The sequence below is a fragment of the Nothoprocta perdicaria genome, unplaced genomic scaffold (genome assembly GCF_003342845.1).
Source record: "Nothoprocta perdicaria isolate Ctin4 unplaced genomic scaffold, notPer1 scaffold_17, whole genome shotgun sequence".
Lineage (NCBI taxonomy): Eukaryota > Metazoa > Chordata > Aves > Tinamiformes > Tinamidae > Nothoprocta > Nothoprocta perdicaria.
Window position 1 is genome coordinate 5,467,785 of NW_020454871.1, and position 25,388 is coordinate 5,493,172.

At 43.4% G+C, this 25,388-nt stretch overlaps 1 protein-coding gene across 2 annotated transcripts in view; it reads left to right on the forward strand.

Annotated features, from left to right (window-relative positions):
• GRIA3 (glutamate ionotropic receptor AMPA type subunit 3) overlaps nt 1-25,388 on the forward strand; it is a 136,720-nt gene that overhangs the window by 98,292 nt on the left and 13,040 nt on the right. For both annotated transcript variants that reach the window (XM_026036014.1, XM_026036013.1), the window contains exons 12-13: nt 4,178-4,376; nt 18,125-18,372. In XM_026036014.1, the coding sequence (XP_025891799.1) occupies nt 4,178-4,376; nt 18,125-18,372 (447 nt within the window). The remainder of the gene's footprint in view (nt 1-4,177; nt 4,377-18,124; nt 18,373-25,388) is intronic.

Below are 25,388 nucleotides of genomic sequence, written 5' to 3' on the forward strand. Positions count from 1 at the left end.
TTGTGAGGCTGGATGTTTAGGAGGGTATATTTACAGATCCCTCTTTTCACAGCAAAAGACTCAAGAGACTCCTATTAAAGGCCATGGGAATGACTCTCTGTGGGACTTTCAGACTAGAGCGAGCTGGGCATCGAGCTGCTCCTGCAAGCCCCACGGCTGATTCCCGTGATGAGAGAACGGAGCATCTCAGGCCAGACCTTTAGATGCTGCTGCCGGGGTTGTCTCAGGGGTGAGGTGAGGCCACGTGGCCCAGCAAGGCCCTGGCCTAAGGAGAGGGTCTGTGGGGAATGAGACAAGGCCTGAGCTTGTAGCGGGTACCAAGCCTGGGCCTTCAGAACACGAGGGGCTCTAGATGGGCAGATTTTGCACCAGTGTTCAGAGTTATAAGCCAGAATAGTCGTCTCAAATCGATCCTGAAAGCACAATTAAAGATTGAGTAGTGTGACAAGCTTGTTACTTCTATAGGAAATTGCAATTGTTTGGTGGTAGAAACAGAATTCAAGCTTTTGCATAGCTAAGATTTTGTTTGAATGTATTATTGTCTTGAAATTAAATGTGAATTTAAGTATTTTGTTTTTCTCTTGTTACTAATTTGCTCTCATTTAACTCCATGCTTCCTTTTAAATTTCCTGTCCAGGTATGCACATTTCCTATTTACTTCCTTTTCGAAATGCCCTATAACTTTGTTTTGATAAGTGTGCACAGTAAGACAGTGGTCTCTTATACCAGTGCCTCGTTACTCCTCATTCATTAAGTCCTTGATTCACTGTAAAATGATTTTGTGCAATGTATTGATCTCTTGAGGTAATTTGGAAAACTGCGTGTTGGGATAAAGCACTAGTTGCTCCTTTTTAAATTATAACGCCTTACGCTTGGACAGGTATGTCTTCATCAGATAAAAAGTGTTGGTATTAAAAGCTGTGATAGATTTCTCTGTAATTATAACGTGAGTAATGGACAGCATCTCTGTGGTTCACAGCACAGAGCATGCAGGTGGACTTTGATTAGCATCCCGATGTTTATGTACTAACCCTTTTTCTCCCTCGTCCCTCCACACCAGCCCTGCAGTGGGTATAAGGAGTCTCTATATCAGCAGATGGACTGGGGGGAAGGGAGGCCACCAGGCCAAGCTCCACTATGTTCAGGTTCTTTGACTCTCGCTTTCTGTCTTTCATTCCTTTGGTGTCAGCTTTGTGGTTTGTTTTGTTTTTCTTTTGCCCCATCCTGTGCTTAATATGTTATAGCCGTGTTATCCCAGAGTGCTTCATCGTGGCAGCTGTTTGCCTTTGAGTGCTCATTGGAAAACTCTGAGAGAAGCAACTCTATAGTGTTTTCTTTGCAAGTGACCTCACTCATCTCAGAACTCCTCTGGTCCTCATCCAAGAAGACCCCTCTCTTGCACTTAGGAGCCTCAGGGCAGTGCCTCCTTCTTCAAGGAAACCAGCCATGCCCAGCTCCTTCCTCATGGCTCTTCTCCACTTTCTGTCCTCTATCTGTCTGACTTGGTTTGTGCAGGTGGCAAGATCTCTGGGGCAAGGTATTCTTTCATTGCTCTGTGTGTAATGTGCTGTGTGAACATGCAGCTCGACACAGACATTTTGTTATTACAGCATTACATGGGCTTGAGGTTTCATTGCTATGGAGAATGCTTGTCTTCCTGCACATCTTCATCTCCACAGCACATCTGTCCTGCAAGCAGAAGAGGCAGTTACAGATGCAAGTAAGGCATTTCCTAAGGGAAAGCTTAGGGAGAATGCACATGTACTATTTTATTTCCTAGCATCCTATTAAATTTATCTCAACACCTCAGCAAGGGCCTTTTCTTCATCTTCCCGTTTCAAGATCTGCTTAAAGTAAAGGGCCACAGGAACCTGGAAATGCCATAAAGAGCTGGTCCTGTTGTATTCAGCCAGATGTTACCCCTGTCCCTTGCCAAACTTCCATTTAACCTGGCTCTGAAGCTGTCAGCCTCTCTGTAGGGAGGAGCTTGACACACAAGATAGAAGGTGTGTTGTGAGACCATGAAGAAAAGGAGATGAATCTCACCTGATGTAGCCATCTAAAAGCAATATGCTCTTTTAGTTAGACACCTTGGTTCCCTCCAAAGTCATGGGAAAGAGAGGGGCACTAGTTTAATTCTATACAAGAACCAATGGGATAAATCCCATTCTGAGGGTGCCCCTTTCCTGTCTGCACTGACTCCAAGGGGATCCTGCTTCACTACCTCACAACAACTAGTGCTTTACAGATAGCTAAAGTTAGGTCTCAGCCCACAAGAGAGGCTCACTTGGTTTGTAGGATATCAAGTTTCATAAAGTAGCTCAAAGCAAGAGGGAACCGCCACAAAGGACCTGCACCTGCTGCAGAATCCCACAGGATGCTCCTTTGCTACCTGTGAAAACAGCAGTAAAGAGAGATTGGGAGACTCTTTGACTCATTCCATGGTTTCACATTTTTATTTCTGTTACTTAACCTTGCATTCACCTCTTCAGTAGCCTCCTTTGAGTGAGCACCTCAGCTGCAAGTTGAAACTTGGAAGCCTCTCACTCGCCTGGGAGCTCCTCACGAGAGACCAGGAGGTCTCTTCAGCTTGCTGGCAATCTGCTGCCTGCCCCAAGGAAGCACATGCAGGTCGGAGCGCTGGAGATGGGTTTTTCAGAGGCCACACAGCGGAAGACGTTGCTGCCTCGTGGGCAGGGACATGATGCTCCACTCCCTGAGCTGCCTGGACGGCCGTGCCCCTTGCTGCCACCTCAGCATCCATCCCTGCCACCACTTCCATGCTGTGTCCAGAGCCACCAGCCTGTCCCTGCTCTCCTTTCAGGGAGATTTGCTGGTGTAGTTTCTTGGGAAGAAGAGAATGGAGATGAACAGGGGTTTGCCTCTTAGTTTGTTTATCCACATGCCTCTAACCCATTCCACACTGCTCTCTCTGTTTTTATTGTGTTGGCAGTGTTTTCCATTGATTTGTTCTTTGATGATGGACAGATCTTTTTTTTCTTTCATTTTTTGTTAACCATTTAATGGGATTTTTTTTTATGGCTCAGGCAATCTGAGGGTCTGGCCAAGACTAGCCAGGTTACCGAGTAGCCCCACTGTGTGAGTGGGGAGGGGGCCTGTCACGAGACTTTTGCTTTTTTTCCTGTCTCCATCTGTTGGTAGGACAACTTGTACCCACTGTCTGGGGATGGCACTGAGGGACTTGAAGGAAACAGATAAACAGGTAAGAGATTCTCTTGTTTTCTTTTTCTTCACGCAAATTGATGACTACAGCATCCAGGTTCAATGGATTCAATATATTTGGGGGTTGATTCTTCTACCACTGATGTCAGGAAAGACTAAAGGGAGAAGAGATCAAATGTCTGTGTCTCGGCTGCTGGAATGATTCCAGGTCGATAGGCTTTCCGTGAGGATATGCACAGTACAGGGTTCCCGCTGGCAGTGCGGAGCGGGGCTCGCCTCCTTCAGCCCCAAATGAGTGTTTGGAGCCGGGTGCTGAGCTGCTTTAAAGCAGCCAAGAGCATCAACACAGGATCCAGACCTCCTGACAACTGGTCATTTTGTGGTTATATGCTTAGACACAGACTTTTTATCATCCTTTTGGATTTTTGTAAGTGAACAGAAAAAATCTTTAAGCTATTTTCTACATTGTTGTGATGGTGTGAATTATAAAGCAGGAACATGCTTGACTTGGAACTGTGGATTTTAGACATGCAAATTTTAATTAACATAAACCAGCCTTTCTCCTCACATCAATGTGCAGATTCAATCTCTAATTTCTGCTAGATCATGAAGAGAAAAAAGGCACTTGATATATTTAATTCCTTTCAGTGTTTACTCAAATTCCTTTTTGCAGTTTACCACATTTTACATTTTAAGAAGCAATGCAACCTAAGATGCATTTATTCCTTCTAATGTGGGCGGTCTCTGCAGGTACAGCAGTGCTGGTGTGCTGCAGCAGACAGAAGTAACCCAGGGGAAAGGCTGGCTTCATACCAAAGATAAAAGTCTTCTGGCAAAAAGTCTTCTCCAAGTAAAGGCTGTGTCAGGAGGTGTCAGCAGAGCTTCTTGCTCCCCAAAAATCACTGCCACAGACAAGCCTTAGGATGGCTTTGGCTCAGAGGAAAAAATCAAGGAATGTCTTCAAAGCAATTTGATGATGTGTGTTTTTCCATAGATCTCTCTCAGGGCGAATTGTCGGAGGAGTCTGGTGGTTCTTCACCCTCATCATTATCTCTTCCTACACTGCTAATCTTGCTGCCTTCCTTACTGTGGAAAGGATGGTTTCTCCCATAGAAAGCGCAGAGGATCTGGCTAAGCAAACTGAAATAGCCTATGGCACTTTGGATTCAGGCTCAACCAAAGAGTTCTTTAGAGTAAGTTGCATGATTTTAAAGCAGTTCTCTTAAATCTCTGTTAGAGCTTTTTCTAAACTATAAACGCCTCATACATGGGGCTACGGTTTTCAGTCTTTCACTTCTACTTAATTGCAATAGCTGTTCTGATGAAGGCAGCTTTGTGCGATCAGGACAGTGCAGATTTTAATAGCAAAAAGGCGTTTTAACAAAATCAGTAGTTCTGCTGAAACCTGAAATATCTCTAAAGTTATTGACAGGATGTTTGTGGTTTTTTAACACCAATTTCAGAACCTCTGTTGGGCAATAATGCAGCTGTTAGCACATTTAGCAACGAAAACACTGGGAGAAGTGCTTATCTTGACCTGCTTGGGCTGTTCACCCAGCTGGCAGCCATTAATGTCACCCAGCGTTGGTGTTTGTTTGCCAGGATTCAGAGGGGGTAAGGGGGGTGAGATGCTTGTATTGCTTGTTTTACATTGATTTCTGCAGTTGTTGCAGAGCATCCATTGCTCAGGAGGGTCTGGATACGCAACCGTGTGTAACCCAGGTCTACGGTGTGTCCTAGACGTCTTAACTAGTTGCTAAAATGTGGAATAGCTGGGGGAGGATTCTGTAAATTGACTTTAAGTTTTTCTTTTCTTTCTGCACTTGCCAAGCCGCAGGCGGAACTGCAAAGGTTCAGTGAGTGTCATTAAATCCTCTAGCTATGACCTCAGACCAATTTTCTGTATCTAAAAATTGCAACCTGAACAGCTCTTATTTTTGGTCTTTCCAAGTATTAGCCAAAATGCTAGGTCCTTTTAGGAGGTTTCTGTTGCTCTCACTAGTGCCAATCAAATGCCATTCAAACTGACATTTTTGTATATAGAAAAGTGGTCAATGCTGCAGGACCAAGTACTGCCCATCATGTGTATTGGGCAGGTGCAAGTGTGAGGGAAAAGGGAAAAGAAAAAAAAAAACCCTTTCTGTTGATTAAGTGCTGAAGGCTCCTTGAATGTGCTTAAAATGACAAATGCTTTAGAGTTTGTGGTGACCAAAGATCTGGAGAAGCTTTCTGAGATATATGTAAGATCAATAACGTTATTCATACAAGTCTGTGCGCACACACACACACACACACACACGCACACACAAAACAAGCATAAAACCAGAAATGTTTACAAAGGTATTTTTGAAAGTTTTTATACTGTGCCTTGCTTATGTGTCATATTTATATATAAAAGCACAGCTTTTTTTTTTTTTTTTTTTTTTTTTTTTTTTTTTTTTTTTTTTTTTTTTTTTTTTTTTCAGATGGCTCTTAATTAACCATGGTAACTGGTATGTTACAATGGCCTCTAGTTTTGCAGTAAAAACCTTCCAAGATTAGCACTGGCCTTGTTAAGGGTGACATGAGTGTGTAAAGTTTTGCTTTCTCCTTAATTAGCAGCTTGGGACTGTTTATCTGCACAGCAAAAAACTAGTTGACTGAACCTGTCAGAAAAGGTGGCACTAATATTATTAGAAATATTGTTGCTGTTTATAGTCACTAGAGAATTCCTGAGGGAGTGAAATCTTTTCAGTATCTCATTATCTTTAATACAGAAAAAAAAAGTCTGAGGGTGCTTCATTTCCTTAACAGTTTGACATAACATGGAAATCCTTTCTGAGAGAACGAAGCAATGAGTATTTCTTGTAAAAGGATATGAACGCATAGTAAATGTATAACTACTTTGTTGTGCCATTAATAGTGTTGGGCTCTCCTGGAGCGAGCAGGGCTCAGCTGGAGGAAGGTCTGTCAGGAGCTATCGGCTTCATGAGGCAGGGGGCCGCGGAGGCTGGGGCAGCGCACTCAGCTCCAGGTTATCAAGGAGGGCCAAGGTAGGCAAGAGAGTGGGCATCGAGTGGTATCCTTGGCTTTCTCGAAGAACACAATGTAATTTCAGTTGAATTAATGCCCATAGAGTAATGGATTTGAGTGGAATGATGCTGCCATGAAACTTGTTCAGTTAGTCGTCTTGAGTAGATCTGAGAAAGTCAAAAGCTTTGCCTTAGATTATATGCTTATGTTCACATAAATACTTCATTGTACAGTCTTCATTAGCCACTTAATAAGATAATAATCATGGCTGAAACTAGAAATATCTGTTAGAGGACCCTTGGTTTCTCACTGCCTGCTGCATACCTCATGCTTGCTCTGCGGTTCGCACTTGGCTGTGCTGCTGTTCCTCTCCCTGCTAGCTCTTTTCTCACTGCTGCTGGAGCATCAGCAGGAGTGACAGTGGTCCGTGTCAGTAAAAGCCATGAATTTTCCTGGCTATAATATACCCTTTGTGAAAGGAAAAACCTCTTCCTCATGTTCCCCACCAACAATTAACTGTTGTCAAGCAGCAGCTGGCAGAGTGCATGAGGACCTTCTATCCTGCAGAAGCATGTGCTGGGAGAAAGGACATCTACAAGTGCAGGAATGGCTAAATAAGCAGGCTAGAGCAATACCAATTTCTACTGCTTGCACGCAAGTATATATCCACACATTGTGCCCATATGTATATACCTACACACTATGCCACACATATATATCCACACGCTATGCCCATATGTGTCCCATGATAGTGTGACATGAGAGAGACAGCTGCATGCTCACCGAGAACCATAACTGAGCACCATCAATAACCATAATTTGGTTTTGTGCTTGGACAGGTACCCAAAGATGCCTGTTGGGGTATATGTCTGTGTGGAGATACAAAGCTAAAATGTTCTTCAGGCAGAGGTGTTGAGCAGGTATTGATCTCAATGCTGCCCTTGGCTGGGGAGAGGTGCTAGGTTGATGGTCACAAGTCAAAATAGCTTCCTGATGCATCACGGAGGGGCATCACATAAATGAGCTTCAGATACCCGTGGTTCTTGCCTGCCTGTATTCTGCCCATATTCCTTCAGAGCCCTCCGTCCAGGGCTGCTTTCTGCCAGCTCCATTCCCAATTAACATCCCTTCTGAGGATTTCTTTTGCAGAGTGCATACCTGCCTACTTCCCAGGAGCTGGACAGATACCAGAAACTCATTTCACACGAACAGATGGTAATGACTTTCAGCCACTTCAGACCTGAGCAGATTCCAGCGAGTGACCTATTTTATAGTGCTGGCTGTTTTCCTAAACACTGCAATGTCTCCCAGATAGACACTAGGCCCAGCTATGTAGATCAAAGCTAAATACAACACTGCTGTTTCAAGCATGCACGATGAATGGTGCCAGGGCAACATTACTCTCAAAGTAACAACAACAGAGCATATTTTTTTAGCGGTTTCACAGCAGGCACTACTCACTGGCCACGCTCACTGGTGATGCTCTCCATCAGGACATTTTTCATCCCAGAATATCTGAGAACCAGATAAACCTTGGTATATTTTTGTGATTGTTGCTTGTTTCTGCTTTGAAACATTTTACATTCGTACTAATTAGTTTAAAAAGGCATTTAAATGGTAATCAATAGATTTTATCAATTCCTTTTTGGCTTTCAAAGGCCATTCATCCATACTGAGAAGGAAAACATCCATTCCTTAGATATTTATTAACAAAAAGTGTCAGCTTGCAAAATGTCTTTCTCGAAGACCAGCAAAGGCCCGTACTAGAGAGGAATTACAAATAGTGAGCTACTTTTAAAGGTTTATATGTTAGAATTAACATCTTCTCATACATTCAGTTAAACTGTTAGCATATCTGAGCAGCTTGTGGGGCCAATATTGTAGCATTTAGTCCAAATTCATCAGTGAGCCTATATCTAAGAGCACATTCCAATAGGTTTCTGAACCCAACATATACAAATGAGAAAGATGTGACCTTTACAACTGATCAGTAATTCTTATGTGAACGTGGCTGTATTTAAACTTTGGTAGAAGCAGCAGTATGTTTCTGGGCATTTAGAAATATATATTGCTCTTGAATTTCTGGTGGTTTCTTTTAATCGATAGCAGAAAACTGCATTAAGAAACTTATGAGTGGATTCTGTGAAATCCGTTGTGTGGGACTTGGTCATTGATGAACACACTGACCAGCCAGCAGAGCCTACTGGAAACCTGGAATTGCAGGTGGTGTCCTTTAAATTCCGTTAATGCGGCAGTGCTTTACAGGATTAAATATTGAGGTAGGTGACATTTAGCAAGATCTTGCACTAGCTCTTTCTCCTTTTTATAGGAAATTGCAGACAGCTCGTATCACACCATTTCCAATGTTGTTAACTAAAGATTAGAGATGAAAAAGAGGGAAAAAAAGATGCCCAAGACTGATACTGTGTCACAGACTTTTTTACTTTTCTCGTAATAGCTTTAGTCCAGCCAACACTGTCCCTGAAAAAAACCTCTGCTATCCAGTGGCTGAGCATCAGCTTAGATAAAATAACTTGCTGCTCTGAAGTCAGTTCCTGATTTTTCTTCCAGAAATGGAATTAATTGTCAAGTTTGTTAGGAGTTGCAGCAGAAATGTCAAAGATCCTCTGAACGTGGTGGTTCTCACTGTTGCAGCTGGTCATGCTCACACAGCACTGATAGCCACCAGTATTGGGTAGTGTTTGGCCTTGACATTACCCCCAATGTCAATAGAGAGACTTCAAGTTCAAAACCTGGAGAAGTCAAACAAGGTCTTCAAGCACCACTTGGGAATTGTGGATATTATTAGAAAGTATTTGCAATATTGTAGAAATTCACATCCTGAAGTCTGCATTACTGCAGGGCACATGGTCGTGACAGTTAACTGGAGGTCACTAGCTCATGTGCAAATGCTTTCCTTCCCATTGCAGAGAGATAACCTACGCAGACACACTGATATTTCTCTTTTGCTAGAAGGCCACACTATTGTCTTTTTCCTTAGTGGGTGCTTCAGTGTTTGACACTCCCACAGTTTTCTCAAAAAATGATTCTTTCCAAATGAGGCTCAGATGTGAGGCCTTTGTAGACTTCCTATTTGCATAGAAATATGGAAAATGTTAAGTTTTACGGACATGGGAAGCCATGCTAAGGGGGGCCCTAAAGATAGTCCCCTTGTGCTCATTTTGGACGCCTAAAGCCTCACCTCCTGTGCGGCTGGTGCTGTGTCCTGGATATAGGTGGCAGGTCCTCAGCAGGGGACAGGGCTTTGGTGGCCCTGCAGAGGAACGTGCCACCTGTGCCCAGGACACCTGTATGGAGGGGCATCCACAGCAGGTTATGTTGATCTTTCGGGTCTGGTTCCTGGAGGTACTCAAGGTCAGGCAACGGGGACAGGGGGACATAGTGACTGGAATATGTGCTGGGCACGAGAGTGTTACCCAGGGCGTGCGCTGAGGAGCTCAGTGCTTTCCTCTGATGAGGTTTGGTGAAGACAGGAGGAAGGGGAAATAAGTTCGGCCAGAAAGCAGTTGAGTTAAGGAAAAGCCTTGAATTGTGAACCAATAACTGCCATGCAGTTTTATGCACTTTATGCAATCAAATGGTATTGAGATCATCATTAGAGCCTGTTAAAAACGCTGAGGTGAACCCTGTGCCTGTAGCCCAAAGGGTTTCATCTGTAGTGAAACTTTTTAATTTCTAATTTCAAAACAAATTTTGCTTGTGAAGATGAAGGACTCCTTTCTAGAGTAGTATTCATACAGAAATGTCTTGCTTTTGTCTTTGCATGAAACCATGATTAGTAGTTTTAAGCCTTCTGTGTTGTTGGCATAAAGCAAAGCAGCACAGTGATCACCATAAACGGCTGACAGAAGTATTGAAAGGTGATGGTATGTATAGACTTTAAAGAGCAGAATATCACAGAAAAGAGATTGCTTCCAAATGGGGGCCACGTGGATCTTTCATAAGCAATGTGGCAGCAAGGAATCAGATAAAGTACTCTGCTGTAACTGCATTTTAAAACAGAAAATATTAAAAGCATCTTCACCATAATCTCCCTTCTCTATTGTACATAGGTAGGTGTATGCAGAAATATTAAAGGATGAATGTGTATGTATGCAGAGAGATCACAACCTCTCCATTGCATGAATGATACCCAGGCAGGGCTTGCCCCTCTCTCTCTCTCTCTCTCTCTCTCTCTCTCTCTCTCTCTCTCTCTCTCTCTCTCTCTCTCTCTCTCTCTCTCTCTCTCTCTCTCTCTCAAATCTGCTGAGGCTCCCTGCTACTACATGGCTAACAGGCAGTTCTAAAGAGAGTGGGAAATTGAATGTGACATAATTACAAAAGAAATGGTTTTACGTTAAGTAATATAATGTCCTTAAGCCTATGTACTAGAAAGGAAAATGTATTCTCATGGGAACTAAAATTAGCAGCTCATCTATCATCCACTTGCTAGGAAGGATATTTTTACATAGAAGGGTATTTTTATATGGAACCTGAGGATAAGGTGGTTGAGCCATTTTATTAGTGTCAGCAGACGAGCCAAGATTCAAAGCAGTTCTTCACAACTTAATAACAAATGTTTGAATAAATCGTTCCATCTTAATTACAAAACAGTATATGTTTTCTATATTAAATACCATTTGTAATTTATATACATATTCTGTATATTTTATAGTTTATAAATATTGTATAAAATATAATTGCATAAATGCAATCTGTATTTTAATATAGATATACATGTGCTGTAATTCTATATATGATGGCATAAGTGGTGTAATATTAATGAGTATTATAAAAGTTTAAGTGGTAGTTGCACTGTGCGGGTGGTTTCCTTTGTGGCCGTGCCGGTGCCGCGGCAGTGGCTCGGGGAGCATTGCTGGCACCTGGGATGCTCCATTGCTTGGAGAGCAGCTCCCGGATAATGCTCCTGACGTGGCTCACGACAGCGTGGACCCCACGTTTTCAAGTCTCTCCTGCTTTATGTAATGCTGTTGTGCCACATTAATAGGTGCTTGTTAATTTATTGCTGATAAATTACTCACAGTGCTGCTGCTGTGACTCCTGCGTAATTGGGAAGTGCAGGAAGGCTTGGAAGCTCTAATGATGGGGATAGGAAAGGTTCTTCCCTCTGGCAGTCAGTCCCCTTGGATTCCTCCATCATGGCCTGTTTGGGCTGGAGCTTGTCAGGCTGGGCACATTAGGCTCCCGTGCTGCAAATGTTCTTGTGCTTTTGCTTAGTCGGGGCCAAACCTGAAACGGGAAGCACACACGGAGCGCTGCCATGGCCAGGGAGCGTGAAAGAACTTGCAAAGACAGCTTGTCCCCCGGCAGAGCATCTCCGTGTGATTTTCTGATGGGTATTGCAATGGGCAGGGATGGACAGCAGCAAAAAGGAGCGGAATGCAGGCTGTAAGAATGGAGCGTGGAGCTCAGTGCTGTGCCAGGAAAGGATGTTTTGAAAATCTTCATTTACATGCACTTACTCCAAGTGTTACTGACGTGCCAATGAGTCTAGTCACTGCCACAGTGAGTATTTGCTTGTCTGTTTATATGAACTGGGAAAAGCTGCCTGCTCAAGCAGTTGCAGCACATTTTCTACCTGCTGCCACAACTCACGTTTTCAAAATGTCTGTGATCTATAGGAAAACACACTCGGAAGAAAACTCCTGCGAGATAAGGACTCTCAAATAATTCAGGCACTGCATATGTCAGGTGTAGAAAACCTGTGGTACTGCTGATGCCTGGAGGAGCTTTTGCCATTCAGCTTCTTCCCGGGCTGCCGTGTGGCTGGTGCTGCTGCCCGGGTGCAGAGACGCCCCAGGGGCCAGCGCTGCCGTCAGGGCAGCCCCGTGCAGGGAATATGCCAGTCCTGACCGGATCCTGGGAGGAACCCAGCATCGCTGTGTTTTGGGGGCCTGGTGTTCCAGCTCTTGTGCGTGGTTTGCCTCTGCTGGGAGAGAGCTACTGCTTCTAAAGCAGAAGGTTCAACTTTGTGAACTGCAACATCAAGCCAACATGATGGTGTCGCCAATCACAAACCTGGCTGTGAAATATTAATGTTCCCTAGTCCACCTTTTCCTTTACATTTATGAATACTTTATGAAATATTTGTATATTCCTATGAACGTGCAGAATAGTTCATATAAATGTGCTTGGGCTTTGCTTATCTGCAGCATCCCACAAATTCATAAACTCTGCCTGTGGTTTGGTAGTTCGGAGGATTAACCTTAGATAAAAACTGCCCTGTGCACACTCGTGATATCTGACCTGTTTCTGTCTACCATATAATAAAAACAAGAGGTTCATGTAGTGATGGGATTGATTTTTCTGTCAATATAGGTAGACAAATTGCTGGCATCACCGGTTATCTGTAGTTAAAAGCTGTGGCATTGATCTACTGGACTTTGCCCTGTGACCTTCAGTAAATGACAGCTCTGTTTCGTGCCCTTGCCTGGGAGAGCAGAGCCCTGGTGCCCGCTGGCTTTCGGGGAGACCTTATTCTTTTTATTAGTAAAACAGATTGGGAATTGCAGGCAGAGCCCCCCATTAATAGTAGTGGTTGCATTATTAGCTCACCAGCCCTCGCGCTCCCAAATGCAGCTGTATTAAACCCTCGCCCAAAGACCTGGGGAGGCCAAAGCTGCAGCATCTCAAGTGATCCCAAGGCTGGGAGACAGGGATGGACCAGGGCAGACTCATGGCATTTTTTCACTCCTGTCTGGTAACTTGCTCCCTGGTGGTTCATAAACCGGTGGATTCATTAGCAGCTGCAGCAGAGCTAATTGCACACATGGAGGAAAAGCAATGAATGATGATAATGAAGCTAAGGTTCACATTTAACTACCCAAGTTCATGTCAGTGAGGCGTGCATCTATATAATGGCAGCATGTATTATTCAGATTAAATACCTGCCCTGTTCTTACCGTGGACCTTTGTGTTTTGTATCGGTAACATCTGTGCGATTTAGGACTATAAATTCCCCTTGTTAAAGAGCTATAAAGTGGTCAGAGGGGTGGTTTGGTAGGAGAGTGAGTTAGCTCCAATACTGTAGGTGCTTTGGGGTTGCCTCACTCGCACTTCCTGCCCTTGCACACTGCATTTCAGTGCACACTGAGTAATTCCAAAGAATATTAGAGATTAACTAGCTTGGAACCAGTCCTGAGCCCAAGGGCAAGTAACTGGCTTTCTTCTGAATCTTCTGCCTTGCTGGTGAATTATTTCCATTTTCTTACAGGGATATAGCTGATCATGAAGCGTGTCCTTGTTTCTCCTCACATACCAGCTCCTGGATTACTCTGGGAATCTTTTCTCTTTCTCTCCTTTCTCTTTATTTAAGTTTGTTCTTAATTTTGGAGAATGAGGTTAACAAAAAAAATCAAGAGCATAGCTTAAAATTTTAAATATTAAAAGTAAAAAAAGAAGTATAGAAGATGTTTTTTAAAATTGATTTGACTGGATTTGGCTCACAATTGGAGTGCTGACGATAATCGGCTCTGTGGAAGGCTTTGAGCCTTGCTGGTGGAAAATAATTTTCTGGTGCCTGTCATAAGAACCCAAAGACCATTTTGATCACCTTAATAAAATATTCAAATGAGATGCAGGAGGCAGTTTTGAAGAGGACCTGCAGAGAGCCGAGAAGACAGCAGAGAGGACAAAATATTCCAAAATGGGCAACGGGCATCACTGTAACATTTTAGGCTTAGAGGAAAAGCACTCTTTCTTTCGAATCCAATAGTTCTGGATTTCCAATATTTGGTATTGGAAGGAAATGCCACAATGTCACCTAAACAGAAGACTGAGACACAAAGCTACTTTGGGGAAAGTAATTCAGTGAAGATATTTTAGAGGTAGATTTAACCAGCACTGACAAATCATGCAAGATGTGCTGGGTTTTGCAGCGTGTCTGTGGGCAGTTTAAGATGTTTAAATGTGATCCCAAGGCATCTGGTCTCATTCAGTGAAGCCAGATTTTCTGGTGTTGGATTCAGCTCTTTTGTTCGTGAGTGGATTGAAGGAATAATTGTAATTGACAAGTAAATTTGCCTGTTTTCTGATGTTTGTAACACTTAAATCAAGCCTGGATCAAGTTTTACGTTCTGATGTTATGGTACACTGTGAGGTGTTTATTCTTCTTGTTCTTTTTGTTTCTGTTGTGGTTTTTGTTGTTTATCCATTTAAATCCTGGAGCCAAACACACAAACAAGGAGATGTAGAGTGAAAAAGGAGGTTAGAATTTGTGGCCTGATTGAACTGGCATTTTCTTCCAAGATAAAGTCGTTACTACTCAAGAGAAATGTGTATTTAGATATCGATCTATATCGTGCCAGATAGGAAGCTGGAGCTGCTGTGGCTGGTGCTGGAAGGGTGGTATCCGTGCTCCAGGGAAAATGTTATGGCTGGGCTGCCACCAATGTGCGTTGTTCATATTTATGCATAAACATCTCCAAATAAAGAAGGAAAAACAGCGTATTGACTAAGCTAGGGTCAGGTCTATTTATATCTACAGTAAGCCTGTGATAATGAAAAGAGGCTTTAATGTGTCCCAAGGCCTAGATGAAACACTGAAAATGTTGCTTTTAAGAAAAAATGATAATAATATCCCCTTGAAATCCCAAGGAAATGTGTGTGACGGACTTCTTGAGAGCAATATCAAAGAAATGAAATGGGAGTTACAGAGGGAGTTGCTGCAGTTATGGGCTTTGGATTGATTTAAATTTTTGCTTTTAAGCTCTTTTCTCAAGATCTTTTTAAAAGTAACACTTTAACGAGAGGGAGAGTGTTTGACCGGTGCTGAGCTGCGGCAGCAGTGCGGATCTGTCAGCGCTGGTGGCTGCCTTATTTCGGCACATAAATCCTGCTTGGCCCAGCTGTGCCTGCTGCCACCCCTTGCGCAGGTGTATGACACGTCTTGGGGTGACACCACAGCCCTGCCAGGAGCTGCAGGGTACAGTGTGAATGCTGGCAGAGGAGCAGGAGCGGAGTCGGACCTTTCTGTACGGAATTTGCAGGTTTATAGTTAGAAATTTTAGCTCGCTGACAGTCTTCTGGGGCTTCCAGTTTTCAAGGCAACTAGAAAATGAGAAGCGTTTAATGAAAAATAGCAGCTTTTGTTTCATCTAGTTAGGTATTCACCAGCTTTGGTGAGCTGGGATTTTTGTTTGGGATTTTTGTTTGCTTGCTTGCTTGTTTTTTGCATGTCCTTTGGTGATGTCACCTCTTCCTCTAAGAAAACTCATTCCAAATAATTATTTTGGCCCCATTAGCAGGCCAGGACTGAGTATGAAGAGCAGTGTTAGGGCAGGGCTGTGGGAAATTCGACAGTCCCCAGCCAGGATACCCCCCTCAAACCCTCTCCTTCCCTAAGCCAGTCACCATCAGATGCATTTCTTTTTTTATCAGGCATTGCATGTTCAGTACTGTATGTACAATAATATATTCATTATTAGCTTGAGTTTTTACCTACCTCAACCAGGCTGCTCTGTTCTTGTAGTTGGTTTGATAGTCTTACAAAAAACATGCCTGATAGAAGAATATATGAATAATGATTCTATAGAAAGGCACTGATTTGTATTAAGTACCATACAGAAGAGTTAATTGAAGGGAGCAGGCTGTAAAGCTCGAGGCTGTTTGTTAACATTTAAAAGAGGTCTATGGTCTTTTATTATAAAGCATTTGGAAATTTGTATTTTGAAGCATGGTGATAGTCACCTTTTGCTCTTGGAATAGGCAAAATACTTTGTTTGGACCATTGACAGCTCCGAGTGTGCTGTTGGCACTCATCAGATAACTATTATTATTAACAATGCACAGATGTATTGGCAATCGCTTTTGGGTAGTCAGGCCAGCTGGAAAGAGCCTGAAAGAACTTATTAAAGACAGATATTCCAGAGTGAGTTAGATGAAAAGGAAGAGAAATTACGGTTTATCTGTGTAATTAAAGGTACACTCAGCAGATGGAAATGAGCAAAAGCAAATTTAAGTATATGCAAAATCTGTCAAGGAAAACCACTTCAGCTCTCTAAGAGATAAAAGAGAAACAATAAAGCTGTATTTTTACCTTCCTCTTGTCCCTTACATGCCCATTTGTAAATGCAAATGTGCAGGTGTGTTTGTGCTATTTATATGAAAAGAAGATTAAGGTTGTAAGGACAAGTGCCTCGAAACTAGGACACATCCGAATCACCGGTGCTTGTGCAGTGTTCCTGTTGGCCAGCAGCCTGTCCCCGTCACGTTCCCGTGGGAGCGCGTTGTAACGGAAGCACAGGCAGATTGGGTCCCCGGTCGCTCTGTGCTCTGCTCAGTGCCTGCAAGGACAACTGCTTCTTCATTCCTCGCGCTCGAAACTAGAATCTGTGTATCCTGTTTTCGTCCAAGATGGGTACTCCGGTTCAATCCTTCTCGCTTGTTTTTCAGTCTCCTGCCCAGCCAGCTCAGTCTTAATGAAGCTGCATTATTGGTGTCTCTCTGATTTCCGCTTGTCGGCTGTGATGACTTTAATTGGGTTGCATTTTCAGCTGTTTTTCAACTCACCAGGAAGGATAATTAAAATAATATCTTGCTCTCTGTGCTCCTCTCTATCAGCCATAGCTACATCAGCTCAGCCCTTTAATAGGGGGAATGGCAGAGGCAGGATTTACTCTCTGCAAAACGTATGGAGAGTGGTGGTTGAGCACTGCATAATTCAAAACACGTTAAATTGGCCTGAATGAAGAGGAAACACGTCTTGACCTTCTGGCTGATGGACGTTACCAGTTGTCTGCCAAAAGCTTGTTAAGTTTGGGCTAGATTTAGCTCCTCAATGCCATACTCCTATTCTGTAAGGAGAGGCAGGAAACGAGTTGGAGGGGTAAGTTCAAGATAACCACAGCTTAGGCTGTAAGTCTTGTGTAAATCCTGTAGATTTCTACAGTAATATAGTAAACCTTACTGCCTTCCATCAGCCAAGCAAGGAGTTTTAAGTGATAGTGCAATATATGAGTGCTTGAAATCGTTCAGGGGGTTTTAAGATCTTGTGGATGGCTTAAATCTTACTGGAGGGGAAGAGTAAGGAAGGTGAAATAAGACATTTCTTGATATTTACAGATTTATGAAATATGGATGTTGAGCTAGAGGATATTCTGATTTGTTCAGTCTCAAAACCAAGCAAGCTGAAAAAAAATATACATTGCAATAATGCAGTTAACCAGCACATTTTGCAGCTCAGTGCTAATATTAGTGTGTTTGCTGTCTTTTAGACAGACATGAAACTCTGACCAGAGGAAGTTGGATCACTGTTTAGGAAAGGTTTTTGTAATTAGGATTTATAACCCTCCTATGAGCTTCACTGTCAGAAGCCACTAGAGCTGTTCTCGTATCGTAAACCTTTCATCACCACAGTGGAAAGCAGACTCCTGCCTCGCTGGGAACTTTTAATAAGCAAATGTCTGTGTTTGCCAACAGCCTGCGAGGGAGGAAAAATCAACACCGAGGATGTGTGCACAGGAGAGCCCTCGTTGCCCACGTAGGCCATGGGAGATGAGCTCAGGTTTAGCATCCTCTGCCGTGGCGTTAGCAAGAGCACTTACAGATAGCCCTGCAGCACTTGTGTTGAAGACATAAATGTGCTTGTGGAGAACAACAGGAAACCCCGGGAATGAGCTGGGCACGCGCCATTTCTCATTCTGATTGCCTATTAAATGGCAATTAGTGGAGTAAATGTCTCAGATGTGGTTCCTCCCTTCCCAACTATTTTTTGGGGGGTTGTAATTGCTCAGGGGGCAGCATGTGTGTCTTGCACTGAACTAGCTCTACTCTCCCAGTTGTTAGGCTTAATCAGCTCTAGGGTGAAGCCAACCAAGCTCAGGGAACTGGCCCCATCCTAGGCCCGGCGACCCAAGGCCAGGTCACCATGAGGAACTGCTCCTCACTGCCTGTCTTCCCTCTCCCGCAGAGATCCAAAATAGCCGTCTACGAGAAGATGTGGTCGTACATGAAGTCAGCGGAGCCCTCCGTGTTCACCAAGACGACGGCGGACGGGGTGGCGCGGGTGCGCAAGTCCAAGGGCAAGTTTGCCTTCCTGCTGGAGTCCACCATGAACGAGTACATCGAGCAGCGGAAGCCCTGCGACACCATGAAAGTGGGCGGCAACCTCGACTCCAAGGGCTACGGCGTCGCGACGCCGAAAGGCTCGGCATTAAGGTGGGTGGAATAATATAACAATATCCATGTTGTTATAGTATTCCACCTACCCTGATGTATTGTGTTGTCATTTTCTTTCTTGTGGATTTTGAGGTAACTTTTTAAAGTTTAAAATCTTCAATATTCCATGGAGTTAAATAAGACGGTAAATTATGGTTTCATTTATTTAATGCATCCATTTTCTTTTTTTAGTGTTCTCTTAGTGTTGTCCTTTCTGATTGTTTGTTGCTGTTTTAATTTTACAGTTCAATGGCTTTTTCAATCTAAATGGTAAAAGCCGAGTTAACCTGCCATATGTGACGAATGTTAACTGCATGATGTGGTGTTCTTGTTACTTTTTTTCTCAAAGACGATTTCCCCATCCCGCACACTTCAGTTTTGAGCAAATGTTATCCTCCATGCCACCTTCCAATATTTAACCCTGTATTTGCTGTACAGACATTTTTATAGCTCCACGTTCTGTGAAATTTTAGCCAATTTGTCCTCTTGTGCTCCTTTTTTTATACGTTACGATTTCCTAAGCATTTGTGCATTTTTCTTACAAGTTATGTTTTATCGTTTCAAGAAATGCTGTTAACCTGGCAGTATTAAAACTGAATGAGCAAGGCCTCTTGGACAAATTGAAAAACAAATGGTGGTACGACAAAGGAGAGTGCGGCAGCGGGGGAGGTGACTCCAAGGTCAGCCTCAATGTCACCACAATCGGGTACCTTAGCGAAGAGTAATCGGCAAGGCTGTTATTTTACTTGTCAAGGAAAAAAAAATGCAGATTCAAACCATTTGAATAACTGTGGTGGGAAAAAAAAAAAAAAAAAAAGGCCATCTGCTTGCCCAGTAGCTCTTTGAAAGAAAGTTGTCTTTGCATCATCAACAGTTTTGGTCAAGCTTGGAAACCTTATTTAACTAACAGATAGAAACTCCAATATTGGCAAGGATCGTGCAGATGTGTGTACCTGGATGGGAATCCAGGGAACCCTGCAGCAGTTTTGGAGGGACTTTCCTCAAGATGGGGCAACACAGTCCTGAGAGCAGGAATCGCAGAACGATTGAGGTTGGAAGGGACCTTCGGAGATCACCTAGTCCAACCTCCCTGCACAAACAGGGCCACTTGGAGCAGGGAGAAGGCTCCTTCTCCTTTGCTCCCTTGGCGATGGATCAAGGAGGGTGCTTAATCTTGGTACAGATTGGATTCAAGAGAGAAAGAGTTGAGCAATAACCATAGTAAGGGCATAAATGCTGGACAGAGATGGGCAGTCAACCGCTGATGGTAAAATAATATCAACAACAATATATGTGGAGCTAGAGATTGCAGCTGAAAGGGGAGCTCCCAGCAGTGACATGTATTGAAATGCTGCCGTAGAGTGGAAATTAAGCTGAAGGAAAGAGCTTTTGGTAAATATCGCCTGGAATATTCTATCACCTTTTGTACCCCACTGGCCGGATCTCTGTATGCGTCTTTGCAGGAACACTGGATTTGAGGGTGCTGGGCTTTTCAAGCAGATGTTATTGAAAATCCCAGCTCCCCCGATGCCAGTAGCAAAAATTTCATTGCCATCTAGTGAGCTACGGTTTCCCCTGGTACCTTTAGCAGCCTGTATGTTAATGAGGCTCTCTAAGTTGATTTAGTTGGCTCATGTATTGCAAAAGTTAACTACTGTGCTTTAATATTGCCAAAACTTGCCTTATAAAACTGGCAATTTCTGTAGCATTTAACCAGGCAAAGAGAAGCTGTAGCTGGAATAGGCTGGATATTATTTGTCACCTTGGGTACAGGAATTACCAAGAAAATTAATTTAAAATACATTGTTATCGTGAAAAGGACCAAGATTAATTTTCATAGTGGCATTCTCTAGTAAAACCAGTTCCTTAAGGAACAATAACTTCTAATCTGTGTTATAAAAATGCTTCAGCTTTGGTCCAAAATCAATAATAACACTATTTTCAGTAAACTGCAGTTTTGGACAATTACTGCAAATTACTGCTGTATTCTATTAATAAGAGTTGATTACAGCTGGCTAGTTAGGAAATTACTCTGTTACTCATCTCTGGTATTAGCAAAAAGCCACATAAAAGGAAAGGACCTCAAATGCAGGTTTATTTAATAATTGGAGTTCTGCAGTGCTCAGCAGCAGCTCCGAGCGTGAGTTTTTATATGCTTTTTAGCTCAGCTGCTCATCCCTCATGCAGCACTTCTGTAGAGTGTTATACTTGCCAGTATATTAAATGTTTAATATTCTCCTGGGATCCAGCACTGTATTGCCTAATACTGCCTCCATGCAGGAAAAACTCTTTGTACAAAGCAGCTTCAATGAACTGCATTGCTTCAAGTTCATTGAATTAAACCCAGCCACCTAATGCTCACAGCCCTAAGGAAACTAAAATGCTTTTAAAAATGGTCGCAGATGGGGCAGGGTCATCCTTCTATTTTTGCTTGTGCAGAAAGACCTTTTAAAAAGAGCGATATCTCTATTAATAAACACTCAGCCCTGCTCAGTAGATGTTGAGGGCAGAGTCAGGTGTGCCATGATAAACTACCCTGAGGGGAGGGAAGAACGAATTCCATGTTGCTGGTTTCGCTATTTTAATCTGTAAATCACAAAGCCCCGTCTTCCCGTGGCCTGTTGTAGCCCGCTGAGCTAAAGGAGGGCTTGTTTGCTCCAGCTCTGAACGTCAGTTATCGGGGGGGTTATTGCTCAGGCAGCACGAGCCACTGGGGAGCAGAATGTGGGTCAGAGAAGGAGCTTCCTTAGGGGGAGAAAAATCTGCAGGAGCCTGAAGGAGAGAAAGGAGGGGGAAGGAGCTAGTTGGTATTTCTGGAGATGTCATAAATCAAAGAGGGTTTTATTATAAAATTGCTCCTCTTCTGAGGCAGCAGAATAGGCTGGATTCCGCGGCACGGGCATGGGAAGAGGGATGTTTTCCCGGCAGCGGCCGCTGCTCATGTCAGCCAGGAGAGCAGCGCTGGGGCCGTGGCGGGGCTGCTGCTCCCCGTGCTGCCGGCTCTGGCCACGCGCCCCTGCTTCCTCCTCATCATCATCCTCCTCCCGCCCGAAGCCTCATTCCCCCGCACAATCTCAGCCCGCTCACATCCCCACAATTTGCTGTTTATACGAGCATGGCTTTATCTATAGAGTATTTCAGAAGAGTCGCATTTCAAACATTCTTTTTTTCTTTCTTTCTTCCTTAAGGAGATGGTACTTAGGGGAAAGGGGCCGTAGCCCAGCAGGGCACGGTGCGGACCGCGTGCGGACGCGGCGCGTTGCGCGCTCGGGGTAGTGCTCCCTCCCGGCTAAGCTGACCGAGCACCTCTCTCAGCTTACCCGGTAGAGCCCGGCCTTGCAAGGCAGCTGCCCTGAGTGCGGAATGAGCCCTGTCCTGCCCCCGAGAGCTGTGCACAGCCTTGGACCCTTCGGGGCTGGTGGTGCCGGCTTCCTGAGCTCCGTTTCTCTGTGGGATCTGTTACCTAGCTGGCGCGGAGAAGGCGGGGTGAGTATGGGACCTGTGTGCTTGTGCCCATCACTGAGCCCTAATGGATCCAGTGATGCCGAAAACTCACTCCCCTGCTCCCTCCCTGCCGGTCAGCACGTGGTGTCCTCATGTTTGGGAAGCAGGGATTTGGAGGTGCTCCAGATCCCTGGTTTGTGTATGTTCAGTGCCTTTGGAAAACCATTCAGTGATTTGATATGTTATAAGGACTTTGAGTCTTTGTCAAGGGCAAAGAAAAGTTATTAAACTGACTGGCTAAGTTTTCTCCATCTAGTCCTTCCCATTAGGCAAACTGTCTAAGACTGATCATAGACACATCCTGAACTCGCATGGGCCAGTGGTAATTTAAGACTAAAGAGGTTATACTATTATTACAAAGTAAGTTTAAAAGAGCTCAGCTGGCATACATTGTATTTCCCTTGATGCCAGCACATGCCAGCTCTAGGATGTCCCCAAGGGTGACATTGAGTCCCGTAGTGCCTTGCTATGATCAGCGCTGCGATGGGGAAGGCAGTGCCCATTTTTCAGCTGCAGTCTTTATTGGAGAGGACTGAAGGGGGCTTGCTGCAGCCATATGTAATTCCCCTGTGTGACATATGGAAGCTGACTTAAACGTTGCTGGCATCGTGGTCGGCACACCAGAATATGTTCGCTTAGCTCTCTCAAATGAAAATGGACTTGGTTTCATCTCCATTGAATTCATGGCAAAAATCAAGTAACATGCGACTTCTTAGGTATGACATAATGTGGAGTAGCAGTTATTAAAAAAAAAAAGAAAAAAGTATTCCAGAAAATAGTTACAGTATTTTATCAGTTTGGAAACTTAATTATTTTGTTTATAACACAGATCTCAGAGGCGGGGATGGCTGAATAGCAGTTTAACCAGAAGCCGACAAAACGCCATGTAGATGAAGGTAGCACAAGCAGTGACTTATTGAAAGTAATTATTTAGTTGCATAGAACAATTCTCTGCTAAGATGAATTTGTGAAGTTGTGCTGCTCCTACATTTCTTGTGTTCTCTTACCTTCATGGTAACATGTAATGACAAATAGCATAGAAGGAAATTGTTTAAAATCAGCATCTAGCCAGGTTCATATGCCAAGTGTCCGTGTTAATTATTTGACTTCATTTCTTTGATATATTCTCTTTTAGGCCAATATCTCTTTCAGAGTACACCTGCAAAGTGATGCTTGATGTAAAACTACTTAGCTTTTCAGCTGTTTCTTTTTAATCAGAGAATTATTTTTCCAGAGTGCCAGTTAAATTGTGTCTTGAGAGCCATACTTCATAAAGCATCAGATTCTGGAGCCCTTCTGCGATGTGAACGTGGCCATTAGCAGATGGGATTTGCTCCCCCATTTCTCTGTGCTGTTTTGCTTTGACATATTTGCAGCACAGCAGTTAGCATTTGCAGTGTAATTTTTAAGTGGCATATTTTTAGAAGAAATCTGTTACACATTATTTTAGATGATACCTGACATCTAAAGAGCACCACTGCCAAGCATGCTAGGCTTTAAAGAGAACATTTGGGGAAATGACTATCTTAAAAACATGCAACACAATTTATCTGAGCAATTTGTTTGAAATTATGTTCATCAGCTTGAATTTACTTGCCACCCCTTCTACAGGCCTGGGTTATGAGCTGGAAAGAGGATAAAATGGCTGATTAGAGCCAATGAGAGTAGCACAGAGCTAATTCATGCTCAGAGCTAGGGAAGTAATATAAAATCATTGTATTGTGCAAATTAGTGACAAAACAAAATAATACTTTAAAAGGAAGACATCAAAATATTTGTTTAATTGACAGAAATTATTTTATAGCCTACTAGGAAATAATGTTGTGTATGTTTTGTAGCAATAATGAAGTCTTAACACTCTGAGTTCATCAGAGCATCTCATTTAGAGCACTGCCAAGGAGGGCAGGAAGCCTGCTTTGATTTGCATAAAATGTATATCTCTTGTGCAGATCATCGGAGGTTGTTTTACTATGAATGTAACTAGGCAGCTCAGAGCCACAATTGAGGGAAAGCATCTCACGCAGCCTGGGAAGCAGCTTTTGGAAATGGTGCCTTGTACTTAAGAATTAGGAGCTGTTTTATTTTTCCTTTTGTCACCCTCCGGCATACCTATCCCAGGGATCAGCAAGACTCTCTTAACAGAGCAGGATGCTAGTCTGCAAGGAAGAACATCTGTGCCACGCTCACTGTGGTGGGGATGAGCCTCATACAGCAGCAGTATGTGCTACCCCTATAGCCACAAGAAACTCAAAAGAAACGATGTAACTCATGCATTCATTTTGATAAGACCCGTGGTGATTAATAATAATTGTTTTCCATAATTCGTTTGTGTGAGTCACGTACCCTGTAATATAAGCATCAGTATGGGAAGGGCTGAGGCAAACCTCCTTGGGACTGGAAAAAGGAAAATGGAAAACGAGAATATTCCAGTGATAGGAGCAGGGCCAATACTTTGTACATCTGACTGGGGTTTCAGTCATGGATATTTCCACTTTAATGGTAACTACGGCCGCTTATAATACAAAGGGAGAATAACTGCCTTTGTTCTTCTTCTTCAAAGTAGTTCTAAGTTTCAGCGTTAAACTGCCAGCGCGGGCACCGCTGTTAATCCTGGTGGACTCTGAGATGTGGCTCTGCGCTCCTGCACTGCAGGCACGGGGTGGACACCTGTAGCTTAATGCCACCAGCATAGCTATTCCCCAAGTGCCTTGTGTGCCCGTCGGACTAAGCAGCACCCGTCTGCAGCCTGCTGAGGACCACAGAGCAGGAGGCTCAGAAGAACCGTCCTGAGAGGAAAAATAAATCATAGAAGACAGGGGGAAAAATGGATGTTTCTAGAGGCAAGAGAAGGTGAGGGGATAGCCTGCGTGCAAGGTAAGTTGAGTTTCTTGCTCCTATCCAGCCAGCTTAGGGAAGGTGCAAGACAGGGAGAATACCTTGCTGCTGTCTCAGGTGAGGTGGGTTTTAGCAGGACTTGAGCCCTCTTTGCTGTGCCCCTCTGTTGGTTTATTCTTACTTCCACCCTCTCTCCACATTGCAAGTCATGGGCACTGTTATAAATGAACTACAGTGACTTATTATGGCCTGCATTCCCTAATCCAATATGCGTGGATTATTGCATTAGCACTTGGCACCTCTATTAAATTATGATCCTGTTAGTATAGCATTTAATTTGTTGGAGCTACATTTATGAAACATACAAATATACTTTTCCTAGAGACAGTTGCTGCTGCCAAACACTGATTGCAAACTCTGCAAGGAGCAGAGAACTTAGTCTCAATTGGTAACACATCTGTCTTCGTGCAGGTGTATTTATAGTGTGGGGGGATGTTATGACAGCAGAATGATACCTTTAAGTATATATAAATATATATTTTGTTTCTCTAGTCCACAGACAGGATTTTTGTCATGCTGTGACACTATTCCATGCAAAAATGCCCAGAACAGGCAAAGTGTATAGGAAGGTCCATGAAAGATTCAGAAATCACAAATCAGCTGTCATTAAGAAATAT